We start from the raw sequence: 27,212 nt of genomic DNA on the forward strand, positions 1-27,212 counted from the left end.
AATGTGTGAATTTACTGACCCTTTAATCTGCTTTTCATATATTTGTATCTACCCTGCTAAACTTCTTTTAAACAGCACCGATTATTTTTATATTTTATATATTATTTAAATAATTATACACTTGAAAATGCAAAATTTGCCATTTGTATATTTTATTACATGTATTATAGAATAATGTTGCTGGGACCTAAAAGGCAATTTACTTAGTTTCACCAAAGGACTTGCCTAGGAGGAAGAGAAGAAGGAACCATAGATGTGTAAAAGATTGTAAAAGATTGACAAGTTCCTTTTTTATACATTGCAAACTCTACTTGTTCCTATTTTAAACATTAATTAACAATAAATAAATAAACTGTTTGTTCCCACTAGTTCCTAAAAGGAATATTAGTTATATTTCTGAAAGCTGTTATGTAGAATAAGTATTTCTCAACTCCAGTCCTCAAGTGTCCCCTAACAGGCCAGGTTTTCCTAATATCTTAACTAGAGCACAGGTAAAATAATCAGCTAAATGGTGAGAGCAGGTTAGTAACCATGGTTACTAATCAGCGGATTATTTCACCTGTGCTCAGTAAAATCTGGCCTGGCGTTGAGAAACACTGTGGCAGATCATAAAATTGCAAGTCACTTAAAAATATTACATAAAATATTCATCTATATATGTATTACTAGTTAATTCTTGAGTCTTAATTGACGTGAACCATATTTTATATCTAATTAGCACATCTGCACCTGCAAGTGCTTATACTTTTTGGCCAAATCAACATTTTGCCTCCCCTTCTGAAAAGGATAAGACCATAAAATAGAATTCCAGTGGTGTCCAAATTTTTTCACTCCATCTAAAATATATGCAATTTCTTGCTCTGTGAAATCTTTTCTGCTTCGTCGTTCACTCATTTTCATCTGTTGTATATTTTTCGTAGAACTTTGAAGAACAAGATTCTGTGAAAATAAATCCCATAACCTGATCAGGAAAGTGTAACATAATCAAATAAGGATCTGTCAAGTTAACAAATTAAGTAAATGCATTTATTAAATACCATTGTGCTGATTTTTAGACTCCTAACCTAACCAAGCCCCAAAGTTAGAGAAGTAGACAGTTGTCTATCTACTCCAACTTGCTCCTGTTTATTTAAAGGGTCTTTTCATATGCAGGAAAGGGGGGGGGGGTCTGCTCTTTTTTTCTTTCTCTGCACCTTTCAGTGGGTGTCCCAGCCTAACCTCATCAACAGTGCTAAACTAGGAGCTTCTAACTTTTTAAAAAGTTTTATACTGGATTTTTATATCAGTATCTGTGCATATTCTTCTTTATAGTAATGTCTATTACATGCAGTTATATGCAAATTAGTGTATACTGTCCCTTTAAGTACTGGCAGCTGTCTGACAGTACCCAAATTGTATTTTTTTATAATTTATGTAAAAAAAACACAATTTTTTTTTGTGTAGTGTAGAGATCACTCACTCACCCCTTTCCATTGTTGTAGAACCCATTCCACCCCCTCTCTCAACATTTTTTTTTTCTATAGGTAGGGAATTCCCACTCCCTCCCGCAATGTGCTGCCCGCCGACCTCCCACACCACCCACTGCAACACCGCAAGCAGATGCAAACAGTGATATACGAGTGTCACTGTTTGCATCTGGGATCTGCTTCATATGGTAACAGGAGCGCTGTCAGCGCTCCCTTCTCCCTCTAGCTGCGGTCTTAGCTGTCAGAGCTGACAGCCGGGACTACAGCGTGCGGGAGAATGTTGGACATAGCTACTACATCAACAGGGTACGCTCACTAAAGTACCCTGTGACATAGTAGCTGCGTCCAATTGGCAGAAGTGGTTAATGGATAGAGCAGAGAGCATTCTGAGCATTCTCACTGTAGAGTTAAAGTCAAAACTAAAGCTTCGTGTTTCAGTTAGAGCATGCAATTGAAAACAATTTTCCAATATACTTCCATTATCAAAACATGCACATTTTTATAAGCACACTTTCTGAGATTCCAGCTCCTACTGAGCATGTGCAAAAGTACACACAGTATATACATATAGGCATTTTGTGATTGGCTGATGGTTGTCACATGATATAGCGGGAGGGAAAATTGGATTATCTTTGAAATTTGCAGGAAAATATTCTACTCCTCATTTCAAATTCAAAGTAAGTGTTATTGCATTGTCTTTTTATTGTTTATTTGTCAGTTATTCAATTATACTGTATTTAGTGGTCAATTAAGTCTTGCTTTAAAATGTAGTGCTTTTTGAGACCTAAAGTCAGCAATTATCACTTGCTAATTTGCATAACAAAGAGAAAATCAGAAGCAGCAGTACCACTTAGAAAAAACTCCAATTTATTGAGAGTGCATCAAAATAAAAACAGCAACGTTTGGGACACAATAGTCCTTAATAATTTGCATAACAAAACACATGAAAATGCTATGGAAATAAATTATTTAAATTTGATTTAACACTAACAACAAAGGTTTATTAATGGTAAAATAAGGTTTGTGGCAGAAACGCTGCTCCATAACCTGTCCGCCTGCTCTGATGAGGCGGACAGAAATCGCCACAATTCAACCCGATTGAGTACGATCGGGTTGATTGACAACCCCCTGCTGGCGGCCGAAGAGCTGCTGGTGCAATGCTGAATACGCATTCAGTGAGGTCTGGCGGACTTGATCCGCACTGTCGGATCAGGTCCTCCAGACCTTTAATAAATGGGCCTCTCTATCTGCTTTTTAACTTGCAGTTGTAGGCTCACAATCATTATTAGTGTATTCTTTTAACTGAATAAATTTACCATTAGATACATAAATATTATACACGTATTATTGTTCATCACATGTTCTATTAGTCTGTTAAAGGCTGAGACTGTATGAGAGAGAGAAGAACAGAAGAGCTTAGCCAATAAGTAAGAAAAAAGAAAGAGTGAAATGTTAAGAAAGAGTTGTCTTCATCTTGCCCATGAACCTTGACAGGCTAACCAGCATCATAAGCCTATAGCCCCTCAATATTCCATCAACTGCAGGGCTTGAGGCATGTTAATATTGTAAGTTATCTCTTATAGGGACATTAAACAATGGGAAATTCATGACTTTTGGGATTTTAAAATAAATAGGTGGAGCACTTTTGTTTCTTATTACAGGTTACACAGGGTATTTGTTCAATGCGTGGTTGCTCCTGGCTCATAGGAGAGCATGAACAAGTGAACCATAACCAAGTGCATCTTTGGTGTACTCAAATATTGGTTTTGGGGTCTTGAGTATTCTGGAAGGGCCTTATAATATTTTCCCCAAAAGATCATGAAGCTTGGAATTGGCTGCTGATTGCAACACCTTACACAGCAGGATGGACTGCTGGGTGAGTTTTTGCCGGACCTAGAAAATTGTTCTGATAAACCAGAAGATGATGTGCTGGGATCTGCTTTGAATAATTAGTTTAAGAAAAACATAATTTATGTAAGAACTTACCTGATAAATTCATTTCTTTCATATTAGCAAGAGTCCATGAGCTAGTGACGTATGGGATATACATTCCTACCAGGAGGGGCAAAGTTTCCCAAACCTCAAAATGCCTATAAATACACCCCTCACCACACCCACAATTCAGTTTAACGAATAGCCAAGAAGTGGGGTGATAAAAAAGTGCGAAAGCATATAAAATAAGGAATTGGAATAATTGTGCTTTATACAAAATCATAACCACCATAAAAAAGGGCGGGCCTCATGGACTCTTGCTAATATGAAAGAAATGAATTTATCAGGTAAGTTCTTACATAAATTATGTTTTCTTTCATGTAATTAGCAAGAGTCCATGAGCTAGTGACGTATGGGATAATGACTACCCAAGATGTGGATCTTTCCACACAAGAGTCACTAGAGAGGGAGGGATAAAATAAAGACAGCCAATTCCTGCTGAAAATAATCCACACCCAAAATAAAGTTTAACGAAAAACATAAGCAGAAGATTCAAACTGAAACCGCTGCCTGAAGTACTTTTCTACCAAAAACTGCTTCAGAAGAAGAAAATACATCAAAATGGTAGAATTTAGTAAAAGTATGCAAAGAGGACCAAGTTGCTGCTTTGCAGATCTGGTCAACCGAAGCTTCATTCATAAACGCCCAGGAAGTAGAAACTGACCTAGTAGAATGAGCTGTAATTCTCTGAGGCGGAGTTTTACCCGACTCAACATAGGCAAGATGAATTAAAGATTTCAACCAAGATGCCAAAGAAATGGCAGAAGCTTTCTGGCCTTTTCTAGAACCGGAAAAGATAACAAATAGACTAGAAGTCTTACGAAAAGATTTCGTAGCTTCAACATAATATTTCAAAGCTCTAACAACATCCAAAGAATGCAACAATTTCTCCTTAGAATTCTTAGGATTAGGACATAATGAAGGAACCACAATTTCTCTACTAATGTTGTTGGAATTCACAACTTTAGGTAAAAATTCAAAAGAAGTTCGCAACACCGCCTTATCCTGATGAAAAATCAGAAAAGGAGACTCACAAGAAAGAGCAGATAATTCAGAAACTCTTCTGGCAGAAGAGATGGCCAAAAGGAACAAAACTTTCCAAGAAAGTAATTTAATGTCCAATGAATGCATAGGTTCAAACGGAGGAGCTTGAAGAGCTCCCAGAACCAAATTCAAACTCCAAGGAGGAGAAATTGACTTAATGACAGGTTTTATACGAACCAAAGCTTGTATAAAACAATGAACATCAGGAAGAATAGCAATCTTTCTGTGAAAAAGAACAGAAAGAGCAGAGATTTGTCCTTTCAAAGAACTTGCGGACAAACCCTTATCTAAACCATCCTGAAGAAACTGTAAAATTCTCGGTATTCTAAAAGAATGCCAGGAAAAATGATGAGAAAGACACCAAGAAATATAAGTCTTCCAGACTCTATAATATATCTCTCGAGATACAGATTTACGAGCCTGTAACATAGTATTAATCACAGAGTCAGAGAAACCTCTGTGACCAAGAATCAAGCGTTCAATCTCCATACCTTTAAATTTAAGGATTTCAGATCCTGATGGAAAAAAGGACCTTGTGACAGAAATGTCTGGTCTTAACGGAAGAGTCCACGGTTGGCAAGAGGCCATCCGGACAAGATCCGCATACCAAAACCTGTGAGGCCATGCCGGAGCTACCAGCAGAACAAACGAGCATTCCTTCAGAATCTTGGAGATTACTCTTGGAAGAAGAACTAGAGGCGGAAAGATATAGGCAGGATGATACTTCCAAGGAAGTGATAATGCATCCACTGCCTCCGCCTGAGGATCCCGGGATCTGGACAGATACCTGGGAAGTTTCTTGTTTAGATGGGACGCCATCAGATCTATTTCTGGAAGTTCCCACATTTGAACAATCTGAAGAAATACCTCTGGGTGAAGAGACCATTTGCCCGGATGCAACGTTTGGCGACTGAGATAATCCGCTTCCCAATTGTCTACACCTGGGATATGAACCGCAGAGATTAGACAGGAGCTGGATTCCGCCCAAACCAAAATTCGAGATACTTCTTTCATAGCCAGAGGACTGTGAGTCCCTCCTTGATGATTGATGTATGCCACAGTTGTGACATTGTCTGTCTGAAAACAAATGAACGATTCTCTCTTCAGAAGAGGCCAAAACTGAAGAGCTCTGAAAATTGCAGGGAGTTCCAAAATATTGATCGGTAATCTCACCTCCTGAGATTCCCAAACTCCTTGTGCCGTCAGAGATCCCCACACAGCTCCCCAACCTGTGAGATTTGCATCTGTTGAAATTACAGTCCAAGTCGGAAGCACAAAAGAAGCCCCCTGAATTAAACGATGGTGATCTGTCCACCATGTTAGAGAGTGTCGAACAATCGGTTTTAAAGATATTAATTGAGATATCTTCGTGTAATCCTTGCACCATTGCTTCAGCATACAGAGCTGAAGAGGTCGCATGTGAAAACGAGCAAAGGGGATCGCGTCCGATGCAGCAGTCATAAGACCTAGAATTTCCATGCATAAGGCTACCGAAGGGAATGATTGTGACTGAAGGTTTCGACAAGCTGCAATCAACTTTAGACGTCTCTTGTCTGTTAAAGACAGAGTCATGGACACTGAATCCATCTGGAAACCCAGAAAGGTTACCCTTGTCTGAGGAATCAAATAACTTTTTGGTAAATTGATCCTCCAACCATGATCTTGAAGAAACAACACAAGTCGATTCGTATGAGATTCTGCTAAATGTAAAGACTGAGCAAGTACCAAGATATCGTCCAAATAAGGAAATACCACAATACCCTGTTCTCTGATTACAGACAGCAGGGCACCGAGAACCTTTGTAAAAATTCTTGGAGCTGTAGCTAGGCCAAACGGCAGAGCCACAAACTGGTAATGCTTGTCCAGAAACGAGAATCTCAGGAACTGATAATGATCTGGATGAATCGGAATATGCAGATATGCATCCTGTAAATCTATTGTGGACATATAATTCCCTTGCTGAACAAAAGGTAAGATAGTCCTTACAGTTACCATCTTGAATGTTGGTATCCTTACATAATGATTCAATATTTTTAGATCCAGAACTGGTCTGAAAGAATTCTCCTTCTTTGGTACAATGAAGAGATTTGAATAAAACCCCATCCCCTGTTCCAGAACTGGAACTGGCATAATTACTCCAGTCAACTCTAGATCTGAAACACAATTCAGAAATGCTTGAGCTTTTACTGGATTTACTGGGACACGGGAAAGAAAAAATCTCTTTGCAGGAGGTCTCAACTTGAAACCAATTCTGTACCCTTCTGAAACAATGCTCTGAATCCAAAGATTGTGAACAGAATTGATCCAAATTTCCTTGAAAAAACGTAACCTGCCCCCTACCAGCTGAGCTGGAATGAGGGCCGCACCTTCATGTGGACTTAGAAGCAGGCTTTGCCTTTCTAGCTGGCTTGGATTTATTCCAGACTGGAGATGGTCTCCAAACTGAAACTGCTCCTGAGGATGAAGGATCAGGCTTTTGTTCTTTGTTGAAACGAAAGGAACGAAAACGATTATTAGCCCTGTTTTTACCTTTAGATTTTTTATCCTGTGGTAAAAAAGTTCCTTTCCCACCAGTAACAGTTGAAATAATGGAATCCAACTGAGAACCAAATAATTTGTTACCCTGGAAAGAAATGGAAAGTAAAGTTGATTTAGAAGCCATATCAGCATTCCAAGTTTTAAGCCATAAAGCTCTTCTAGCTAAAATAGCTAGAGACATAAACCTGACATCAACAGATAAAATTATTAGCATGCTGAAGAAGAATAAAGATATCATGAGAATCACGATGTGTTACTTGTTGCGCTAAAGTTTCCAACCAAAAAGTTGAAGCTGCAGCAACATCAGCCAAAGATATAGCAGGTCTAAGAAGATTACCTGAACACAGATAAGCTTTTCTTAGAAAGGATTCAATTTTCCTATCTAGAGGATCCTTAAACGAAGTACCATCTGACGTAGGAATAGTAGTACGTTTAGCAAGGGTAGAAATAGCCCCATCAACTTTAGGGATCTTGTCCCAAAATTCTAATCTGTCAGACGGCACAGGATATAATTGCTTAAAACGTTTAGAAGGAGTAAATGAATTACCCAAATTATCCCATTCTTTGGAAATTACTGCAGAAATAGCATTAGGAACAGGAAAAACTTCTGGAATAACCACAGGAGCTTTAAATACCTTATCTAAACGTTTAGAATTAGTATCAAGAGGACCAGAATCCTCTATTTCTAAAGCAATTAGTACTTCTTTAAGTAAAGAACGAATAAATTCCATTTTAAATAAATATGAAGATTTATCATCATCAACCTCTGAGACAGAATCCTCTGAACCAGAGGAATCATCAGAATCAGAATGATGATGTTCAGTTAAAAATTCATCTGTAGGGAGAGAAGTTTTAAAAGATTTTTTACGTTTACTAGAAGGAGAAATAACAGACATAGCCTTCTTTATGGATTCAGAAACAAAATCTCTTATATTATCAGGAACATTCTGCACCTTAGATGTTGAAGGAACTGCAACAGGCAATGGTACTTTACTAAAGGAAATATTATCTGCTTTAACAAGTTTGTCATGACAATCAATACAAACAACAGCTGGAGGAATAGCTACCAAAAGTTTACAGCAGATACACTTAGCTTTGGTAGATTCAGCACTTGACAGCGATTTTCCTGTAGTATCTTCTGACTCAGATGCAACGTGAGACATCTTGCAATATGTAAGAGAAAAAACAACATATAAAGCAAAATTGATCAAATTCCTTAAATGACAGTTTCAGGAATGGGAAAAAATGCCAAAGGACAAGCTTCTAGCAACCAGAAGCAATAAAAAATGAGACTTAAATAATGTGGAGACAAAAGTGACGCCCATATTTTTTCGCGCCAAATAAGACGCCTACATTATTTGGCGCCTAAATGCTTTTTGGCGCCAAAAATGACGCCACATCCGGAACGCCGACATTTTTGGCGCAAAATAACGTCAAAAAATGACGCAACTTCCGGCGACACGTATGACGCCGGAAACGGAAATAGAATTTTTGCGCCAAAAAAGTCCGCGCCAAGAATGACGCAATAAAATGAAGCATTTTCAGCCCCCGCGAGCCTAACAGCCCACAGGGAAAAAGTCAAATTTTAAGGTAAGAAAAAATGTTAAATTAAAATGCATTATCCCAAATATGAAACTGACTGTCTGAAAATAAGGAAAGTTGAACATTCTGAGTCAAGGCAAATAAATGTTTGAATACATATATTTAGAACTTTATAAACAAAGTGCCCAACCATAGCTTGGAGTGTCACAGAAAATAAGACTTACTTACCCCAGGACACTCATCTACATATAGCAGATAGCCAAACCAGTACTGAAACGAGAATCAGCAGAGGTAATGGTATATATAAGAGTATATCGTCGATCTGAAAAGGGAGGTAAGAGATGAATCTCTACGACCGATAACAGAGAACCTATGAAATAGACCTCGTAGAAGGAGATCACTGCATTCAAATAGGCAATACTCTCCTCACATCCCTCTGACATTCACTGCACGCTGAGAGGAAAACCGGGCTCCAACTTGCTGCGGAGCGCATATCAACGTAGAATCTAGCACAAACTTACTTCACCACCTCCATCGGAGGCAAAGTTTGTAAAACTGAATTGTGGGTGTGGTGAGGGGTGTATTTATAGGCATTTTGAGGTTTGGGAAACTTTGCCCCTCCTGGTAGGAATGTATATCCCATACGTCACTAGCTCATGGACTCTTGCTAATTACATGAAAGAAATATTTTTCATGGGTATTTCCAAGATGAACATATACATTTAGAAACAAAGAAACAAGATGACTTATTTTATCATTAAAACCTCTGCACTTTGTTTTGCAGTCCTAAGGAAAATAACTAAGAATGTGTGCCATAGATTTGTCTCCCCAGGAAAAAGCATAACTGAAAATGTGTGCCTTAGGAACTTCTAGTGGGCCGCCTAGAGGAGACAACAGCAGATAAAGGGTATCCTGCAACCTTACCTAAATCTTTAGTGTGTTTAATAGCCATAAATGTATATTAGGCTCTTAAAGGACCATTGTAAGTATAGTACTGTAAATATGTAGTACTGTAATTATGTATCATGTAATTTTGACACTAGCATCCCTACAACTCTATGTGATTAACCTCTGCAAATGGGTTAAACACATAACAAAGAGCTGCAGAGAACTGTTGGTCCGGAGTGAAAACTGCTGCTGACTGGATCATGCCAAGAAGCAAAAACATTAGAGGACATAAATAAGTATATATATATATATATATATATATATATATATATACACACACACACACACAGAGTCCAGCACTCACTTGCAAGCACTCAGCTAAGATTAAAAGCAAAAATGGAAGGGTTAGTTACCGCATCTGGTCAAATGGGACAAGCCCAGGTACCAAGTCAAGGTCTCTCCCAAAACCTGGGTCCCTAATATAGCCATACAGTGCAAGCTCTCAATCAAACAAACTGGGAACAAGTCAACGGTTCACAGACTTATGTAATCACCCTAGACATATGCAAAACACGGAAGGAGACTGCATTCTCAGGCTGGACTGGGTATATATCCTATGACCCTACAACATGCACAGCCCTGGGTGTTCAATAGCACTAACAGGTAGCTGTACCGTGCCCAGAGTCCAAGGCAGTTAACCCCAGACAAGTCTGGGTGCAAGGCCCATAGGGAAAATTACAAAACAAATTAATACAACACACAGAGGAAATTTAGTCCAGCCTGAGAGTGCAGTCCCCTTCCGAGAGCTTGCATTGTATGGCTGTATTAGGAACCCAGATTTTGGGAGAGACCTTGACGTGGTACCTGGGGTTGTTCCATTTGGCCAGATAAGGTAACTAACTCCATTTATGCTTTTAATCTTAGCTGAGTACTTGCAAGTGAGTTCTAGACTTCCTCTGTGTGTTGTATTAATTTGTTTTGTAATTTTTCTATATATAAGTGTATACATTTGTATGTGCACACATACATACATATATTTACATATAAACACAGAAACGTATACTCTTAAATACACATATACAGTTGTAGTCAAAATTATTCAACCCCCATTGTAAATCAGGTAAATTGTCAAAATTTTTAGACTTTCAGCTGTTTGAAATCAACAAATAAATCAAAAGAAATTGAAATAGCTCAACACAACGAATGCTTTAAGTGGTTTCCCCAAATTCAACTAAAAATGCATCTTTTAATGAATTCTGCAGTCCCAAAATTATTCAACTCCTTCATGGCAAGCATCTTTAGTACTTATTAGAGCACCCTTTTACTGTTATGACCTGCTGCAAACGAGATGCATAGCTGGACACCAGCTTCTGGCAGCGTTCCTGAGGAATCTTAGACCATTACTTATGAGCAATGGCCTCCAATTCAGTAATCTTTGATTTGTGTGCTGCAACCACCTTCTTCAAATCCCACGAGAGATTTTCTGTTGGTTCCAAGTTAGGTGACTGTGATGGCCACTGTAGAATCTTCTAGGACTTCTTCTGCAATCAAGCCTTGGTGGAATTTGAGGTATGCTTGGGATCATTGTCCTATTAGAAGGTCCAATGAAGCCCAAGCTTCAGCCTCTTCACAGACGGCATGACATTTTCTCCTAGGACTTCCTGACACTTCAATGAATCCATCTTGCCTTCCACACACTGCAGGCGTCCAGTGACAGAGGATGCAAAGCAGCCCCAGAGCATTACCGAGCCACCACCATGCTTAAAGTGTTCTTTTCAACGTATATTTAATTATTCTTCCTCCAGACATACCGCTGATCCATCGGGCTGAAAAGTTTGTTTTGTTTCATCACGCCACAGAAAAGAATCGCAAAACTTCTGTGGCTTATTTATATATGATTTTGAGCATATTGGAGCCAACATTTCTTGTGCTTTTGGAGCAGTATTGGTGTATGTCTTAGAGTTCTGGCTTGGAAACCTTCTGTGTTTAGTGTGCACCTTACTGTGCAAACTGAAACCTCAGTGCCTGTTGACACAAAGTCTTGCTCCTGGTCTTTTGAACTCACTCGAGGGTTTTTCTCAACCTGCTGGCTCAGAAATCTGGTTGCAGCTGTTGATAGCTTCATTTTTCTGTCCCGCCCAGGTAGTGTAACCACTGTTAACTTTGAACTTGCAAACTATGCTTCCAACGGTGTCTCTAGGAACATTCAGTGCCTTCGCTATCTTTTTGTATCCTCATACTTGTTTGTGAAGAGTGATGATCTCTTCTCTTAACTTTTTGGACCATTCCTTTGACTTAGCCATATTTCTAACATGCAGTCAAACGTGACACTCAACAAACCCCTTGCCAGTTCAGTTATTTCATGTGTTGTAGCTCTAGCACACCTGGTGAAACTAATGAAGTCCTTGATTAGTTGTATCAGGTTTACTTGAGACAACACCAGTTCTGCATATTTGTACTGTTGTGAGGGATTCTATTCAGGGGGTTGAATAATTTTGAGACGGCAGAATTCATTAAAAGTTGCATTTTCATGTGAATTTGGGGAAACCACTTGAAGCATTAGTTGTGTTGAGCTATTTCAATTGCCTTTGATTTGTTTGTAAATCTGCCTGTAAATTTTAACAATAAACCTGATTTGCAATAGGGGTTGAATAATTTTGATTACAACTGTATATATACACTTTCGAGCACATTGGAATTTCAAGTATTCATAACTACCTTCAGGTTTAGTGCAACTGGTCTAACGCGGTGTCGGGTTAGCACGCAAGTGATAAGTGTTAGGTTTTTTTAACAGCGGGCCTCAGAGAAGTCTATGGGGAAAAGAAGTTAGTGTGGTCGCTATATCGAAAGTCCTGAAGTTAGCGTGCAAGGGACTCTTGTTCTCACGCTAACTTTTTACTTTCAATTTGTAATATGTGCGCTAACCTGCCAATGTTACAATTTTATTTTCAATGGAGATAAATACTGATATATGTAATATTTTCATTGCAAACTATTGTAAATTATTCTACCATTTCTTTACATTCTAATTTAAAAAAGAAACTAATATTTGAATATGCATTAAAATTTAACATTATACAAACCTGGATAATTGGAGAAGCAGGACTGTTACCTTCGATTTCCACTTTTTTTCTGTGCAATACTTTGGTAGGATCAGGCGATAAATCTGAGTTGCATATTAGTAAGAAAAATGAGCTAATCAATTATTATGGTGAAAGCACTTAAAGGGATAGAAAGGTCAAAACTGAAATGTGCATAAATGTATTCAATAAGTATTTTTGCAATATACTTGCATTGGCAAAAATGCTTCAGTTTCAGCAGCATATACACATATGCTACATGTGACTAGAGGATCAGGATACAAACACCATGCTAGCTTACTGAGCAGTGGTGTGTATTGCATCAGCGAATACTTAATTTGTGTCATACAAGCCACTTCTGTGGTGTTTGAATGCTGTTGCACAGGGCACTCAAAACATATGTGCGTATGCAAATGCAAAACATTAATAACGTTTACAAGAATAATTTTTGCTAAAGGAAATATATAGTAAAAAGGTTTCTGTCAAAAAATGAAATATACCCATGCACACCTTTCTAACACCTAGATTACGAGATTTGAACGCTATAGGGAAAGTAAAGAACGCCACAAAAGTGGCGTTATTTAATTCCCTATAGCGCTGCTATTACAAGTTTTGAAAAACACGGCTTGCGCGTGCGATATGTAGATTTTAAGCTCCGTACCGCACACAATACAAGCGCTGTGTTTGACGTGCTCTTGAACGCTTTCCCTATAGGCATCAATGGGGAGAGCCGGCAAAAACAAAAACTAACACCTGCGATTGCGGAAACAAAAGCTCCTTAACGCAGCCCCATTGATGTCTATAAGGAAAAAGAAAATACAGTTTAAACCTAACACCCTAACATAAACTCAGAGTCTAAACACCCCTAATCTGCTGTCCCCAACATTGCCGATGCCTGCCTACAGTTATTAGCGCCTAATCTGCCGCTCCCGATATTGCCACCACCTAAATAAAATTATTAAACCCTAATCTGCCGCTCCCGATATCGTTGCCACTATACTAAAGTTATTAACCCCTATTCCGCTGCAACTATATTAAAGTTTTTAACCCCTATTCCGCCACTCCCGATATTGCCGCCACCTAAATAAAGCTATTAACCCCTAAACTTCTGGCCTCCCACATCACTACCGCTAAATAAAGCTATTAACCCCTAAACCACCAGCCCCCCACATCGCAACAACCTAAATTAAACTATTAAGCCCTAACGTAACCCTAACCCTTATCCTAACCCTAACACCCCCTAACGTTAACATAATGAGATCTAAATTAAAGTTACAATTATTAACTAAATAATACCTATTTAAAACTAAATACATACTTACCTGTGAAATAAAACCTAAGCTAGCTACAATATAACTAATATAACTAGCTTAGGTTTTATTTTTATTTCACAGGTAAGTTTGTATTTATTTTAACTAGGTAGACTAGTTAGTAAATAGTTATTAACTATTTACTAACTACCAAGCTAAAATAAATACAAACTTACCTGTGAAATAAAACCTAACCTGCCTTACACTAAAACCTAAAATTACAAACAACTGAATTCATGCTTACCTGATAAATTTCTTTCTCTTGTGATTTATCGAGTCCATGGATTCATCCATACTTGTGGGATATTCTCCTTCCTTACAGAAAGTTGCAAAGAGAGCACACAGCAGAGCTGTCTATATAGCTCCTCCCTTAGCTCCACCCCCCAGTCATTCGACCGAAGGCTAGGAAGAAAAAGGAGAAACTATAGGGTGCAGAGGTGACTGAAGTTTTTAAAATAAAAATATACTACCTGTCTTAAATAAACAGGGCGGGCCGTGGTCTTGATACATCACAAGAGAAAGAAATTTATCAGGTAAGCATAAATTCATCCATACTTGTGGGATACCAATACCAAAGCTTTAGGACACGGATGAAGGGAGGGACAAGACAGGTACCTTAAATGGAAGGTACTACTGCTTGTAGAACCTTTCTCCCAAAAATAGCCTCTGAAGAAGCAAAAGTATCGAATTTGTAAAATTTGGAAAAAGTATGAAGCGATGACCAAGTCGCCGTGGAAGCCACTGCTCTAGTAGAATGAGCAGTAATTCTTTCAGGAGGCTGCTGGCCAGCAGTCTCATAAGCCAAACAGATGATGCTTTTCAGCCAAAAAGAAAGAGAGGTAGCCCTAGTCTTTTGACCTCTCCGCTTACCAGAATAAACAACAAACAATGAAGATGTTTGACGGAAATCCTTAGTTGCTTGTAATTAGAACTTTAAAGCACGAACCACATCAAGATTGTGCAACAGACGTTCCTTCTTTGATGAAGGATTAGGACAAAGTTAAAGAACAACAATTTCCTGATTGATATTCCTATTAGAAACAACCTTAGGAAGGAATCCAGGTTTGGTACGCAAAACCACCTTATCTGCATGGAAAACAAGGTAAGGTGAGTCACACTGTAAAGCAGATAACTCAGAAACTCTTCGAGCCGAAGAGATAGCTACTAAAAACAAAACTTTTCAAGATAGAAGCTTAATATCTATGGAATGCATAGGTTCAAACGGAACCCCTTGAAGAACTTTAAGAACCAAGTTTAGGCTCCATGGCGGAGCAACGGGTTTAAATACAGGCTTGATCCTGACTAAAGCCTGACTAAACGCTTGAACATCTGGGATATAGCTGCCAGACGTTTGTGTAAAAGAATAGACAAAGCAGATATCTGTCCTTTTAAGGAACTAGCTGATAATCCCTTCTCCAATCCTTCTTGGAGAAAAGACAATATTCTAGGAATCCTAATCTTACTCCATGAGTAACCCTTGGATTCACACCAATAAAGATATTTGCGCCAAATCTTATGATAGATTTTCCTGGTGACAGGCTTTCTAGCTTGAATCAGGGTATCAATGACCGACTCAGAGAAACCACGCTTTGATAGAATCAGGCGTTCAATCTCCAAGCAGTCAGACACAGAGAAATTAGATTTGGATGCTTGAATGGACCTTGGATTAGAAGGTCCTGCCTCATTGGCAGAGTCCACGGTGGAACAGATGACATGTCCACTAGGTCTGCATACCAAGTCCTGCATGGCCACGCAGGTGCTATCAGAATCACCAAAGCTCTCTCCTGCTTGATTCTGGCAACCAGACGTGGGAGGAGAGGAAACAGTGGAAATATATAGTCCAGATTGAAGGACCAGGGCACTGCTAGAGCATCTATCAGTACTGCCTGGGGATAACGGGACCTGGACCCGTAACAAGGAAGTTTGGTGTACTGACGGGACGCCATTAGATCCAATTTTGGTGTGCCCCATAGCTGAGTCAGCTGGACAAATACCTCCGGATGGAGCTCCCACTCCCCCGGATGAAAAGTCTGACGACTTAGGAAATCCGCCTCCCAGTTCTCTACCCCTGGGATATGGATTGCTGAGAGATGGCAAGAGTGATCCTCCGCCCATCGGATTATTTTGGTTACCTCCATCATCGCTAGAGAACTCTGTGTTCCTCCTTGATGATTGATATAAGCTACAGTTGTGATGTTGTCCGACTGAAATCTGATGAATTTGGCCGCAGCTAGCTGAGGCCACGCCTGAAGCGCATTGCATATCGCTCTCAGTTCTAGAATGTTTATCGGGAGGAGAGTTTCCTCCCAAGACCAAAAGCCCTGTGCTTTCAGGGAGTTCCAGACTGCACCCCAGTCTAGCAGGCTGGCATCTGTTGTTACTATGAGCCACTCTGGCCTGCGGAAACACATTCCCTGAGACAGGTGGTCCTGAGACAACCACCAGAGAAGAGAATCTCTGGTCTCCTGGTCCAGATGCAGTTGAGGGGATAAATCTGCATAATCCCCATTCCACTGTTTGAGCATGCATAGTTGCAGTGGTCTGAGGTGTAGGCGGGCAAAAGGAACTATGTCCATTGCCGCTACCATGAGTCCGATTACCTCCATACACTGAGCCACTGATGGCTGAGGAATGGAATGAAGAGCTCGGCAAGTGGTTAAGAGTTTGACCTCCGTCAGAAATGTTTTCATTTCTACCGAGTCTATCAGAGTCCCTAGGAAGGAAACTCTTGTGAGAGGGAAGAGAGAACTCTTTTTTATGTTCACCTTCCACCCGTGAGATCTCAGAAAAGCCAACACGATGTCCGTGTGAGACTTGGCTAGCTGGAAAGTCGACGCCTGAATTAAGATGTCGTCTAGATAAGGCGCCACTGCTATGCCCCGTGGTCTTAGAACCGCCTAAAGGGACCCTAGCACCTTTGTGAAAATTCTGGGAGCCGTGGCTAACCGAAGGGAAGGGCCACGAACTGGTAATGCCTGTCTAGAAAGGCGAATCTGAGGAATTGATGATGATCTCTGTGAATAGGGATGTGTAGATACGCATCCTTTAAGTCCATGGAAGTCATATATTGACCCTCCTGGATCAAGGGTAGAATAGTCCGAATAGTCTCCATCTTGAATGATGGTACTCCGAGGAATTAGTTTAGAATTTTGAGATCCAAGATTGGTCTGAAAGTTCCCTCTTTTTTGGGAACCACAAACAGGTTTGAGTAAAACCCTAGCCCTTGTTACGCTTTTGGAACTGGGCGGATCACTCCCATGGTATGTAGGACTTCTACACAGCGTAAGAACGCCTCTATCTTTGTCTGGTTTGCAGACAATTGGGATATGTGAAATCTCCCCCTTGGGGGTAGTCTTTGAAGTCCAGAAGATATCCCTGGGACACAATTTCTAAAGCCCAGGAATCGTGAACATCTCTTGCCCAAGCCTGAGCGAAGAGAGAGAGTCTGCCCCCTACTAGATCCGGTCCCGGATCGGGGGCTACCCCTTCATGCTGTCTTAGAGGCAGCTGCAGGCTTCTTGGCCTGTTTACCCTTGTTCCAAGCTGGTTAGGTCTCCAGACTGACTTGGATTGGGCAAAATTCCCCTTTTGCTTTGCAGCAGGGGAAGCTGAAGCAGGACCACCCTTGAAGTTCTGAAAGGAACGAAAATTATTTTGTTTGGTCCTCATTTTTGTTTTATTCTGATGGAGGGCATGGCCTTTCCCTCCAGGCCCGAATAGGGTCTTTTCTTTGAAAGGGATGTTCAAAAGTTTAGATTTTGACGACACATCAGCAGACCAGGACTTAAGCTAAAATGGCAAAACCTGAATTCTTTGCTGCTAACTTAGCCAGTTGGAAAGCGGCATCTGTAATGAAAGAATTAGCCAACTTAAGGGCCTTAATTCTATCCATAATATCCTCTAATGGAGTCTCCATCTGAAGAGCCTCTTCTAGAGCCTCGAACCAGAAAGCAGCTGCAGTAGTTACAGGAACAATGCACACAATAGGTTGGAAAAGAAAACCTTGATGAACAAAAATTTTCTTCAGAAGACCCTCTAATTTTTTATCCATAGGATCTTTGAAAGCACAACTGTCTTCGATAGGTATAGTTGTACGCTTAGCAAGAGTAGAAATAGCTCCCTCCACCTTAGGAACCGTCTGCCACGAGTCCCGCATGGTGTCAGATATGGGAAACATTTTCTTAAAGACAGGAGGGGGAGCGAACGGTATACCTGGTCTATCCCACTCCTTAGTAACAATATTCGCAATCCTCTTAGGGACTGGAAAAACATCAGTGTAAACAGGAACCTCTAAGTATTTGTCCATTTTACATAATTTCTCTGGGACCACTATAGGGTCACAATCATCTAGAGTCGCTAATACCTCCCTGAGCAACAAGCGGAGGTGTTCAAGCTTAAAGGGACAGTATACTGTAAAATAGTTTTTCCCTTAATGTGTTTACAATTGCTTTTTTTACCAACTGCAGAGTAAAAAATGTATGAAAATTAGCTTTTTAAGGCTTATTTGTGTATATTAAAGCTCTGATTTTGTGTTTTGAAGCCACAACCTAATAAAATGGGTTGAGCTTGTAGGTATAATCCGATCTCATCACTGTATCACATTGTGCAAATATACCTGCTTCTTTATCTTATATCTGTCCTTAAAACAATCACCAGTACTTTGAGAGAACAATGGAAAATCAACATTTTATTACCTTATCTCTGCTATATCGCACTGGGAGTGTAATTTCTTCTGCTGGCTGTGTTTACAAAGCTTATCTATAGCTGGTACGCGCGGCCACAAACTTTCAGAATAGGTGGGGATACCACATGCTAAATCAACAATTTCAAATGCCAATATAAGGGTAAAGGAGCTACTTGTAAACAATTTAATACACTCCAGCAAGTAAAGTGGATCATTGGGAACAAATTAAAGGGGAGAACATTTTTGAGTAAACTGTCCCTTTAAATTTAAAGGCTGTCATATCAGAATCTGTCTGAGGGAGCGTCTTTCCTGAATCAGAAATCTCTCCCTCAGATAACAAATCCCTTACCCCTACTTCAGAACATTGTGAGGGTATATCGGATACGGCTACTAAAGCGTCAGACGGCTCAGCATTTGTTCTTAACCCAGAGCTGTCACGCTTTCCTTGTAAACCAGGCAGTTTAGATAAAACCTCTGTGAGGGTTGTATTCATAACTGTGGCCATGTCTTGTAAAGTAAATGAATTTGACGCACTAGAGGTACTTGGCGTCACTACTGGCTGTGACACTTGGGGAGAGCTAGATGGCAAACCCTCATTTCCTTCTGTCTGAGAATCATCTATTGCTATATTTTTAAGTGCTAAAATATGCTCTTTATAATTTATAGACATATCAGTGCAAGTGAGACACATTCTAAGAAGGGGTTCCACAATGGCTTCTAAACACATTGAACATGGATTTTCCTTGATGTCAGACATGTTAAACAGGCTAGTAATGAAACAAGCAAGCTTGGAAAACACTTTAATCAAAGCAAATAATACTTAGAAAAAAACGGTACTGTGCCTTTAAGAGAAAAAAAGATGCACAAACTCTGCAAAACAGTGTAAAAAAGCAGTAAACTTTACGAAATTTTTACAGTAGTATCATAAAGCCTTAGTAAGTTTGCACAGCCAGACAAATAAATGATTAACCCCTTAATGTAAAAACCGGATTGACAAAACGTCAAAAAACGGTAAAAAAATGTTCAGCACCTTGCCACAGCACTGCTGTGGCGCCTACCTGCCCTTTAGGATAGATTTGTGGGGAAAAAACTTCTTTTAGGCCCTCAAACACAGCAGGACCCTCTGGAGAAGCAGCTGGATGTCTCTGAGTAAAAGAAACTGCGCAACTGAGGCGCGAAAATAGGCCCCTCCCACCTCACTCGATGTTAGTGGGGCCTAAAAGAAACACACCAGAGTGTTTCTAAACTAGCCATGTGGGTTAATAACCCTTAAATAAGCCACAATGACCCCTTCAAGTCCCTCAAAAAACGTTGTTTTCAATAAAAAAACGTTTTCTCCTATCAGTGTCACCAGTAACAAATGAGCCCTTTATGCAAGCTGGGATTCCTACTAAGTGTCTGAATACAGCTTACCCTTCCCTCATGGGGATATTGCCAGCCTTTTCTAGAATTATCACAGTCTGTCTAGAAAAAAATTGACTGACCATACCTCAATGCAGCTTAGCATGCAAACCAAACTGAAGTTTTCCTGTACTCTTCAGCCCTTGTGAGAACAGTAGTGGATCTTAGTTACAAAGTGCTAAGATCATCATCCTCCTTGCAGAAATCTTCATCCCTTTTCTGCCAGAGAGTGAATAGTACACACCGGTACCATTTAAAATAACAAACTTTTGCTTGAGAAAATAAAAACTAACATTTTTGTCACCACACTCACTTTACCCTTCCTAGTACTTAGAGTAGGCAAAGAGAATGACTGGGGGGTGGAGCTAAGGGAGGAGCTATATAGACAGCTCTGCTGTGGGTGCTCTCTTTGCCACTTCCTGTAAGGAAGGAGAATATCCCACAAGTATGGATGAATCCGTGGACTCGATACATCTTACAAGAGAAATAAAAAAACTACCATTACAAAAAAAAAACACGAAAATATCAATTTTTTTTTAAAAGATTATTCCTATTCTAATACCCTTTCTTTAAAAAAAAAAAAAAAAAAAAGCCACCCCAAAATAAAAAAGCCTAATCTAGAATAAACTACCAAGGGCCCTTGAAAGGGCCATTTGTAGGGCATTGCCCTGAGATAAACAGCTCTTTTGCTCCAAAAAAAATACAAACACCCCCTAACACTATACAAACCCCCACCCCCCAAACTACCAAGGGCCCTTAAAAGGGCCTTTTTGAGGGGGGCTTAAAATGGCCTTTTGTAGGGCATTGCCCTAAGTTAAACAGCTCTTTTACTACAAAAAACACCCCCTAAAAATATACATTACACAAAATATCAAACAAATTATCAAAAATAAAAAAAATATTCCTATTCTAATATCCATTAAAAAAAAACCACCCCAAAATAAAAAAAAAATAATCTAGAATAAACTACCAATGGCCCTTAAAAGGCCTTTTGTAGGGCATTGCCCTAAAGATAGTGAAAAAAAGTAGAAAGACCCACCCCCCAAACCCACAATAAAAAAATAATAAAATAAAATAAACTATCTGAAAAACCTACGCTACCCATTGCTCTGAAAAGGGCATTTGTATGGGCATTGCCCTTAAAAGGGCATTTAGCTCTTTTACTGCATACCCTAAACTATAAAAAAGACCCACCCAAAAAATCCTTAAAAAAGCCTAACACTAACCCGCTGACGATCCATTTACAGTTTTTGAAGTACCGCTAGAACGATCTTCATCCCGGAATTGAAGTCCTGATCCAGGCGGCGAGAAGTCTTCATCCAGACTGCCTCTTGAATCTTCATCCTGGCTGCAAAGTCCTGATCCAAGCGGCGAGATGTCTTCATCCAGGCGGCCTCTTCAATCTTCATCCAGGCGGCATCTTCTATCTTGAGGCGCGGAGCGGGTCCATCCTGAAGACATCCGGCGCAGAGCATCCTTTTCATATGGTCTCCGCCGCACACTGAATCTTCAATGCAAGGTACGTGATCAAAGATGGCGTCCCTTGCATTCCTATTGGCTGAAAAATTTGAATCAGCCAATAGGAATTAGAGCTGCTAAAATCCTATTGGCTGTTCAAATCAGCCAATAGGATTTAAGCAGCTCTCATTTTATTGGCTAATTCGAATTTGTGTGTTTTTTTTTTACAGGTAAAAGAGCTGATATCTTTGGGGCAATGCCCTACAAAAGGCCCTTTTAAGGGCCATTGGTAGTTTATTGTAGGCTGGGGGGGGGGTTATTTTGGGTGGGCTTTTTTTATTTTGATAGGGCTATTAGATTAGGTGTAATTCTTTTTTATTTTGGATTATTTTGTTTGTTATTTTCCGTAATTTAGTGTTTGTTATTTTTTGTAACTTAGTATTTTTTTTATTTTTTGTAATTAGATACTTTGTAATTTTTTGAGTAGTGTTAGGGTTTTTTTCATGTGTAGATTAGTTTAATATAATTAGTAGTTAGTTTCATTTTAGTTTAATTATTATATTAGTTTAATTGTTAGTTTAAACTTAGTTTTTTTAATTTGACAGGTAAGTTTTAATTTAAGTTAGGGAAATTGTAATTTTAATATAAAGTAAGGGGGGAGTTAGGTTTAGGGGTTAGTAGTTTAAATTAGTTTATTGTGATGTGTGGGGCTTTCGGTTTAGGGGTTAATAGTTTAGTTTAGTATATTTTTTGCGGGGGATTTCATGGGTTTCATTGGACCCTATTCCAATTTCAGTCATAAATATTGCATGGCAGTTTAGGGGATGTTTTTACATAAGTTCTAAACCTTTCCAGTATATTAGAAGAGCCACAGGTTAAATTAGTAAAGTCATTTGAATTATGAAAATAATTTAAAGGACCATTAAATAGAAGAGCATAATTGAAGTGATGGTAAACTTTAAATAATCAAATGCCATAAAAGTAATCTTTGCCATTAAAAAAGTATATGTGTACCTTTTTTGTTTTTAATCCATTTGTGAAAGGGTTAAATAAGTTCATATTATAATGCTTCTTTTACAATGTTATGCCGGCCCACATGGATGAACTCTTTTTTATTTTTTATGACAAATCCAGTAAACATCCAATCAACATGTGTGTCATTTGACAATCTTGAAGTCCAGCCCCTTTAAAGCCCTTAGAAAGCCTATGTAGAAAATGGGTGGGACTGCTTTATATATTACAGTCTAGCCAAATGAGGAAATGAAGGGGGGCAGAGGAACAGACAATACTAATTTGGATTATACATCTCTTTTTATAAATATATATGTACACTTCTATTTATTTTTTTATATGGTTTAACTTGCAAACTGTTATATTATTTATTGCAACATTCTTATAGTGTGAAGTTTACCATCACTTTAACAAAGGCATAATACAAAGTTAATACAATAGCACTTTCATATAGGCAACCAATTTTTTTCTGACAAATTTCAAAATATCCTTCTATTTCCCTACCTCTTTATCATGTAACAGCCATCAGCGAATTGCATATTCATATACGTGCAGGCTTTTGCACATGCTCAGTAGGAGCTGGTGCATCAGAGAGTGTGCGTATAAAAAGAAAGTGCACAATTTGATAAGGGAGGTAAATTGGCAAGTTTTGTTAAACTGCATGCTCTATCTGAATCATTAAATTTTTTTATTTTTTTATTTTTTTTTTAACAGTGAAAGTATATATTTTTAATATGCTTAGTGAAATGTTTTGTGGGTAATTCAATTTTGAGTTTATTGGCCAGTTGATACACCTAATATGAATGTTTTTTTTTTTTTTTTTTTTAATTTATTGAGGTATTAAAGAATAACCAATAGTCAATCAGCACAGTACATTTCCAGGCTTGTCATGTAGTAAGATGTACAGACATTATGAAATAACATAAATAATACATAGTATGACATTCGGTAGTGGTTATTGCCATATTAAATATGTTGAAATATGAAAAACAGAATTTATGCTTACCTGATAAATTACTTTCTCCAACGTTGTGTCCGGTCCACGGCGTCATCCTTACTTGTGGGAAATATCTCTTCCCCAACAGGAAATGGCAAAGAGTCCCAGCAAAGCTGGCCATATAGTCCCTCCTAGGCTCCGCCCACCCCAGTCATTCGACCGACGGACAGGAGGAAAAATATAGGAGAAACCATATGGTACCGTGGTGACTGTAGTTAGAGAAAATAATTCATCAGACCTGATTAAAAGACCAGGGCGGGCCATGGACCGGACACACCGTTGGAGAAAGTAATTTATCAGGTAAGCATAAATTCTGTTTTCTCCAACATTGGTGTGTCCGGTCCACGGCATCATCCTTACTTGTGGGAACCAATACCAAAGCTTTAGGACACGGATGAAGGGAGGGAGCAAATCAGGTTACCTAAACGGAAGGCACCACGGCTTGCAAAACCTTTCTCCCAAAAATAGCCTCCGAAGAAGCAAAAGTATCAAATTTGTAAAATTTGGCAAAAGTGTGCAGTGAAGACCAAGTCGCTGCCTTACATATCTGGTCAACAGAAGCCTCGTTCTTGAAGGCCCATGTGGAAGCAACAGCCCTAGTGGAGTGAGCTGTGATTCTTTCAGGAGGCTGCCGTCCGGCAGTCTCATAAGCCAATCGGATGATGCTTTTAAGCCAAAAGGAAAGAGAGGTAGAAGTCGCTTTTTGACCTCTCCTTTTACCAGAATAGACAACAAACAAAGAAGGTGTTTGTCTGAAATCTTTTGTAGCCTCTAAATAGAATTTTAGAGCACGGACTACGTCAAAATTGTGTAATAAACGTTCCTTCTTTGAAACTGGATTCGGACATAAAGAAGGTACAACTATCTCCTGGTTAATATTCTTGTTAGAAACAACCTTTGGAAGAAAACCAGGCTTAGTACGCAAAACCACCTTATCTGCATGGAACACCAGATAGGGCGGAGAACACTGCAGAGCTGATAACTCTGAAACTCTTCTAGCAGAAGAAATAGCAACCAAAAACAAAACTTTCCAAGATAGTAACTTAATATCTATGGAATGTAAAGGTTCAAACGGAACCCCTTGAAGAACTGAAAGAACTAGATTTAGACTCCAGGGAGGAGTCAAAGGTCTGTAAACAGGCTTGATCCTAACCAGAGCCTGAACAAACGCTTGAACATCTGGCACAGCTGCCAGTCTTTTGTGTAGTAAGACAGATAAAGCAGAGATCTGTCCCTTTAGAGAACTTGCAGATAATCCTTTCTCCAAACCTTCTTGTAGAAAGGAGAGAATCTTAGGAATTTTTATCTTATTCCATGGGAATCCTTTGGATTCACACCAACAGATATATCTTTTCCATATTTTATGGTAAATCTTTCTAGTTACCGGTTTTCTGGCCTGAACCAGAGTATCTATCACAGAATCTGAAAACCCACGCTTTGATAGAATCAAGCGTTCAATCTCCAAGCCGTCAGCTGGAGGGAGACCAGATTTGGATGTTCGAATTGACCCTGAACAAGAAGGTCCTGTCTCAAAGGTAGCTTCCATGGTGGAACCGATGACATATTCACCAGGTCTGCATACCAAGTCCTGCGTGGCCACACAGGAGCTATCAAGATCACCGAGGCCCTCTCCTGTTTGATCCTGGCTACCAGCCTGGGAATGAGAGGAAACGGTGGAAATACATAAGCTAGGTTGAAGGTCCAAGGTGCAACTAGTGCATCTACTAGAGTCGCCTTGGGATCCCTGGATCTGGACCCGTAGCAAGGAACCTTTAAGTTCTGACGAGACGCCATCAGATCCATGTCTGGAATGCCCCATAATTGAGTTAGTTGGGCAAAGATCTCTGGGTGGAGTTCCCACTCCCCCGGATGGAATGTCTGACGACTCAGATAATCCGCTTCCCAGTTTTCCACACCTGGGATGTGGATCGCAGATAGGTGGCAGGAGTGATCCTCCGCCCATTGAATTATTTTGGTCACTTCTTTCATCGCCAAGGAACTCCTTGTTCCCCCCTGATGATTGATATACGCAACGGTCGTCATGTTGTCTGATTGGAATCTTATGAATCTGGCCTTTGCTAGCTGAGGCCAAGCCCTGAGAGTATTGAAGATCGCTCTTAGTTCCAGAATGTTTATCGGGAGAAGAGACTCTTCCCGAGACCATAGTCCCTGAGCTTTCAGGGATTCCCAGACCGCGCCCCAGCCCACTAGACTGGCGTCGGTCGTGACAATGACCCACTCTGGTCTGCGGAAGCTCATTCCCTGGGATAGATGGTCCAGGGTCAGCCACCAACAGAGTGAATCTCTGGTCTTCTGATCTACTTGAATCATTGGAGACAAGTCTGTATAGTCCCCATTCCACTGTTTGAGCATGCACAGTTGTAATGGTCTTAGATGAATTCGTGCAAAAGGAACTATGTCCATTGCTGCAACCATCAACCCTACTACTTCCATGCACTGCGCTATGGAAGGACGTGGAACAGAATGAAGAACTTGACAAGTGCTTAGAAGTTTTGACTTTCTGACCTCTGTCAGAAAAATCCTCATTTCTAAGGAATCTATTATTGTTCCCAAGAAGGGAACTCTTGTTGACGGAGACAGAGAACTTTTTTCTATGTTCACCTTCCATCCGTGTGATCTGAGAAAGGCCAGAACGATGTCTGTATGAGCCTTTGCTTTTGACAGGGACGACGCTTGTATTAGAATGTCGTCCAAGTAAGGTACTACTGCAATGCCCCTCGGTCTTAGAACCGCTAGAAGGGACCCTAGTACCTTTGTGAAAATCCTTGGAGCAGTGGCTAACCCGAATGGGAGGGCCACAAACTGGAAATGTTTGTCCAGAAAGGCGAACCTTAGGAACTGATGATGTTCTTTGTGGATAGGAATATGTAGGTACGCATCCTTTAGATCCACGGTAGTCATAAATTGACCTTCCTGGATAGTGGGTAGAATCGTTCGAATGGTTTCCATCTTGAACGATGGAACCCTGAGAAATTTGTTTAGGATCTTCAAATCCAAAATTGGTCTGAAAGTTCCCTCTTTTTTGGGAACTACGAACAGATTTGAATAAAATCCCATTCCTTGTTCCTTTATTGGAACTGGGTGTATTACTCCCATCTTTAACAGGTCTTCTACACAATGTAAGAACGCCTGTCTCTTTATTTGGTTTAAGGATAAGTGAGACATGTGGAACCTTCCCCTTGGGGGTAGTTCCCTGAATTCCAGAAGATAACCCTGAGAAACTATTTCTAGTGCCCAGGGATCCTGAACATCTCTTGCCCAAGCCTGAGCAAAGAGAGAGAGTCTGCCCCCTACTAGATCCGGTCCCGGATCGGGGGCTACTCCTTCATGCTGTTTTGTTAGCAGCAGCAGGCTTCTTGGCCTGCTTACCCTTGTTCCAGCCTTGCATCGGTTTCCAGGCTGGTTTGGGTTGTGAGGCATTACCCTCTTGCTTAGAGGATGCAGAATTAGAGGCCGGTCCGTTCCTGAAATTGCGAAAGGAACGAAAATTAGACTTATTCTTGGCCTTGAAAGGCCTATCTTGTGGAAGGGCGTGGCCCTTTCCCCCAGTGATGTCTGAGATAATCTCTTTCAATTCTGGTCCAAATAGAGTTTTACCTTTGAAAGGGATGTTAAGCAATTTTGTCTTGGATGACACATCCGCTGACCAAGACTTTAGCCAAAGCGCTCTGCGCGCCACGATTGCAAACCCTGAATTTTTCGCCGCTAATCTAGCTAATTGCAAAGCGGCATCTAAAATAAAAGAGTTAGCCAACTTAAGTGCGTGAACTCTGTCCATAA

The 27,212-nt window shown here is 39.9% G+C and overlaps 1 protein-coding gene across 1 annotated transcript in view; it reads right to left on the bottom strand.

Annotated features, from left to right (window-relative positions):
* Nucleotides 1-714: 714 nt before the first annotated feature.
* TERB1 (telomere repeat binding bouquet formation protein 1) overlaps nt 715-27,212 on the bottom strand; it is a 273,372-nt gene continuing 246,874 nt past the window's right edge. The window contains exons 19-20 of the mRNA XM_053715885.1: nt 12,554-12,636; nt 715-939 (exon numbers count right to left, since the gene is read on the bottom strand). Of these exons, the coding sequence (XP_053571860.1) occupies nt 715-939; nt 12,554-12,636 (308 nt within the window). The remainder of the gene's footprint in view (nt 940-12,553; nt 12,637-27,212) is intronic.

Source organism: Bombina bombina, chromosome 1, assembly GCF_027579735.1.
Source record: "Bombina bombina isolate aBomBom1 chromosome 1, aBomBom1.pri, whole genome shotgun sequence".
Lineage (NCBI taxonomy): Eukaryota > Metazoa > Chordata > Amphibia > Anura > Bombinatoridae > Bombina > Bombina bombina.